This window comes from Engraulis encrasicolus, chromosome 4 (assembly GCF_034702125.1).
Source record: "Engraulis encrasicolus isolate BLACKSEA-1 chromosome 4, IST_EnEncr_1.0, whole genome shotgun sequence".
Lineage (NCBI taxonomy): Eukaryota > Metazoa > Chordata > Actinopteri > Clupeiformes > Engraulidae > Engraulis > Engraulis encrasicolus.
Window position 1 is genome coordinate 53,811,614 of NC_085860.1, and position 5,000 is coordinate 53,816,613.

The 5,000-nt window shown below is 42.6% G+C and overlaps 1 protein-coding gene across 1 annotated transcript in view; it reads left to right on the plus strand.

Annotated features, from left to right (window-relative positions):
- pstpip1a (proline-serine-threonine phosphatase interacting protein 1a) overlaps positions 1–4,528 on the plus strand; it is a 36,478-nt gene extending 31,950 nt beyond the window's left edge. The window contains exons 14-15 of the mRNA XM_063197709.1: positions 512–630; positions 2,433–4,528. Of these exons, the coding sequence (XP_063053779.1) occupies positions 512–630; positions 2,433–2,564 (251 nt within the window). The 3' untranslated portion in view covers positions 2,565–4,528. The remainder of the gene's footprint in view (positions 1–511; positions 631–2,432) is intronic.
- Positions 4,529–5,000: the final 472 nt, after the last annotated feature.

The following is a 5,000-nucleotide window of genomic DNA, read 5'->3' on the forward strand; positions in this document are numbered from 1 at the left end:
AACTGTCACAAAGTTAAGCTTGAAATGGGGCTGAATAGGTGACCATAGGTAACATGATAATTGCCCTTGGGATGTGTTACCATGGTCCAAATGAGATGTCTACCTTAACCTATGAGTGACAGGTATTAATTTCCTCTTTTGAGTTTGTTTTGTTTTGTTTTGTTTTTTGTGTCTCGTGTTTTTGTCTTCTGTTGGGTTTGTATCATTTGTAAAAAGAAAAGAGAACAATGTGAAATAATGTATGGATTTGTTTGACCACAGGAAGAACAGTGCTTCTATAAAGGAGAAAACTGATGTGTTGTCAATAAAGCAATCAATCAATTCATGACATTACATTACATTACACTTAACTAACACCTTTATCCAGAGTAACTTACAGTTATTTACAGGGTACTGGTTACAGTCCCTGGAGCAATGTGGCAGTGAGTGTACCATGTTACCTATTTCTCCTACAATACAGAAGTGGTGTGTATACTGATATATTGTAGCTTATATGTCACTTCTCTGTTAGCTTCAACAGAGACATCAGATGGTGTGTACGCTTCGATCCCTGGCTGCCTGTCTGGCGTGGCGCCGGCGCCGGCAGCTGTGTCAGTGGAGTACCAGGCTCTCTACGACTACAGCGCTCAGGTACGATTTCCTACTACTGAAAAGAAAATAAAGGTCCGCAACACTGTTAAATGCTCCCAAATATTTAATGGCACGACGTTTCGGACTAACCGTCCTTCATCACAGGCCTATATTGATGATGGAAAAGAAAATAAGGGTCCGAACACTGTTAAATGCTCCCAAAAAACGAAACGTCGTGCCATTAAATATTTGGGAGCATTTAACAGTGTTGCAGACCTTTATTTTCTTTTCAGTTAGTCTATCTTACGTTTGGTCCAGCACCTGTGCCACTGATGTGCGCGCATTCTTTGACTTTCAAGATTTCCTACTACCACACATACTCAGGTTAAGATTTCAGAGACCTCAAATGTTTTTCAAGAAAGAGGCCACAGCTCGCACATAGTATTTTTACTGCAATGCAAAAATTATGGTGAATTCAGGTAAACTGGCCACTTTTTTTTGTTGTTGCATACAAGCGAATGGCCCAAAGTGACCCAATTTACTTGAATTCACCTCTACTATAAACAAAGTGTGGCCTTTTTCTTGAAAAATTGAGATGGACATTTGGGCCATCACCCTCTCCATTGAAATATTTAAGAGTGAAGCCTGCTCCAAGCTTACCACACCTGCTCAGGTTAAGATTTCAGAGACCTCATATGTTTTTCAAGGAAGAGGCCACACATAACGCATAGTATTTTTACTGCAATAAAAAAATACTACAGTATATACAGTGGCCTTTTTCTTGAAAAATGTATATATAAGAGTGAAGCCCGCTCCAAGCTGAACAAAGAGCCCCCTATGGCCGCACCTCTTCAGCTGAGGTTTCAAAGAGCCCCCTATGGCCGCACCTCTTCAGCTGAGGTTTCAAACAGCTCCTGTGAATGTGGTGCTCAGGCAGTGCTCAGTGTTGCCAGATTTGTCTGATCAAAACCCGCCCAAAAGGTTCTCAAAAAACGCCAAAATGCGCTAAATTCCGCCCAATTTCAACAAATTGCATTGGTTTCTATGGGCACAAAATGGCTTCAAAAACCGGCAAATGGCCAATTTTTCCCGTTTTTACCTGCAGACAGCCATCCAAAGTAGCCCAATTGGGCGGGAAACAGCCCAATCTGGCAACACAGGCAGTGCCGTGTTCCCTCTACTACACTACTGCAGACCTACTGTACAGGCTTCAGTACCTGTTCTCACTGAGGATGTGAAACATGACACTCACTGACCATTTGTGTGTGTGTGTGCGTGTGTGTGTGTGCGTGTGTGTGCGTGTGCGTGTGTGTGTGTGTGTGTGTGTGTGTGTGTGTGTGTGTGTGTGTGTGTGTGTGTGTGTGTGTGTGTGTGTGCGTGTGTGTGTGTGTGTGTGTTTGTCTTTGTGTGTGTTTGTCTTTGTGTGTGTGTGCGTGTGTGTGTGTGCGCGTGTGTGTGTGTGTGTGTGTGTTTCTGTGTGTGTGCGGACGTGCACCCTCGCTCGCTCGCACATACTCATAGCGTAACACACATTCCAATTTGTATCTGCTGTCAGTGTCTGTAAAGGGTGAGTCAAGAGAATTGGCTACTTCACCACTGTGTACAGGACTAATATTAGTATCTTTTGTGTGTGTGTGTGTGGATGCGTGTGAATGTGTGTGTGTGTGTGTGTGTGCGCGTGTTTGTGCACACACGAACACTCGCACGCTTGCTTGTGCATACCGTAACTTCTTCACGAGCTACTTCACCACTGTTACAGGACTAATATTAGTATCTTTTGTGTGTGTGCATGTATGTGTGTGTGTGTGTGCGTGCGTGCATGCGTGTGTGCGCATGTATGTGTGTGTGCCCTCCCTCCGCAGAGCTCGGATGAGCTGTCCATCTCGGTGGGGGAGGTGGTGGTGGTGGTGGACCAGGGGGACGACGGCTGGTGGACCATCGAGCGCAACGGGCAGTCAGGCCTGGTCCCTGGATCATATCTCAGCAAAGTCTGACATGGCACACATACGCAGACGCAGATGCACACACATACGTACACACACACACGCACACACACACACACATGCGCAGACGCACACACACACACACACACGCAGACGCACACACACACACACACACACATGCGCGCACACACATACACACACACACACGGCCACACAGTGATATGACTCATATGTGTTAGGCATTTATTCATAGCAACGCACCCAGGGCCGGATTAACGCACAGGCTAGATATGGATGCAGTCTAGGGGCCCCCACCTACCAGGGGGGCCCTGATTGGCCAGAAGTGAAAAAAATGCAGAATTTTGGCCCAATGCAACATCGAAAAATGTATCTATTATGATCAGTACAGTTGGTAGACAAGTTGCCCTCAATTCCTATCTCGTAATTATGACATTGTCTATGTAATTTTCCTGGAAACTTTGCCTTTCAGGGGGCCCCACAACAACCTGTAGCCTAGGGGCCCCGTGCAATGTTAATCCGGCCCTGAACGCAACGTGTGTGTTTATATGAAGTGAAAGAAGGAGTTGATTTCAAACAGGCACTACAGGTCATGTACACGTGGGCCCCAATCATAGCACATTCATGGCCCTGGGGACGGGTGAATTTCTCAAAAGCAAAGTTTGCCTACATTAGCGACTTTGTTGTTTTCAATGCATTTTCCCATTGCCAACTACTGAAGTTGCTAACAGGCTAACAACTTCCCTTTTGAGAAATGCACCCCTGACTGGCTGATTGGGATCAGGCTACTCATCCAGCTACATTATGTTTGTCAGACGTCTGTTTGGTTATAAACAACTAGAGCTCTTGGAACAGAGGTGTCAAAAGTAAAAGTAGAAGTACAGCCATAGTGTAAGTCAGGGGTGGGGAACCTATGTCTCGAGGGCCGTTTGCGGCTCTTGAGGCCGTTTTATCCGGCCCCCGACATAATTTCCATCTTATGCAGCTTCACATGAAATATGACATATTTTGTAAAGGAATCTTAGAAAATGTTAATATAACTGTTATATTAGGGGAACCTAGAGAAGGTGGTGTTTGTTTAAAAGGTGGCTGTCTTCAATATAGGCCTAAAGTGAAGGGGAAAATCCTGGTTTATGTTCATAGTACGGCCCTCTGAGGACTTTTACGGCCCTCGGATGAATTTGAAGTGGCCCCTCGAATGAAAAAGGTTCCCCACCCCTGGTGTAAGTACAACACTATCACATGATATTACATAGCTGTTACATCATTTATTCCACTGTACCTAATGTGGTAGATAGCCTGTTATTTATGGAAAAAACACTGAAAACCTAAAAAAAAAAACCTGCCGCAACTTTGATCCAACCAGCGCAATATCAGCTATTTATTTTCTTACTTCTACTTTTACTTTTGACATCTCTAATCTTGAATAAAAGGGGTTCTTCTTGGAGCTTGCATTTTAAACCCTACAAATAAGTCTAGTTGCTTACAAGTGACTTGTTTTTGATTATTTTAACAGTTCTTTTCTGTGTATTGTATTTATGTTAAAAATTGTGTTTTATTTCATTTTATTTTGTTTTACTGCTCATACATGGATATCCCAAAGGTTGGAGCCAGGGTTAGTCTTACCGAAGGCTTTAAGACTCTTGGAGAGTTTAATTTTTTATTTTTTTGTAAATGTTTAGTTGTTTTTCTGTGCACAGTGACTATAGGGATTATAACCGGTTTGAATGCTACTCTGTCTTAGGTCTTTTCTGTACAGTGCATCATGTTCTGTGTAATATCCTTTTTTTATGTTCATAGTAAATATAATATTTCTGGAAGAAAAGGCATTTTCTGGAAGAAACTGGAAGAAAAGACATTTTCTTGAAGAAACTGGAAGAAAAGACATTTTTAGCACAAACTATGAATGTATTTCATGCTTCAAACTCATGTCTGACTCAGACGACAGAGTATTTTTCAATTTAATTTATAATCAAACTGGCATTTCCTTTTCTTGTAGCTTCATATGGCACCTGTAAAAATGTTTTAAAATAATACATTAATATAAATTGCACTGATTCCTTACGGCCTGAAAAGATGTTTGTGTTGATTATACAGTATATTACTGTAGTTTGGCCTAAATATTACCCCTGATGTCTTTGTGCCATTTGATAACCCTTTTTATCCATTTCCACCATGTAGTTGTAAACAGGGAGGTATGCAACTGGAGCCGAACTACACCACAGCACTATGTTTAGCATCAGAAAGCACCGAATGGCTAACGCTCCAGTTCTGTGGCCTAACACCCTTTTAGTGATAGCTCACAGGAAGCAGCGTCACCATCCATATCGTCACTCTAATTTTAACTTGTCACAAAGCTCATACTCATAAAAAATACACCAGGGTGTTGGTTCTGTCTTTAATGTGAGAGGCTGAGAGAATGAGAGATGATGCTATTTTGAGGTTGTTGCGCGTTTGAGCAGTTTTAGA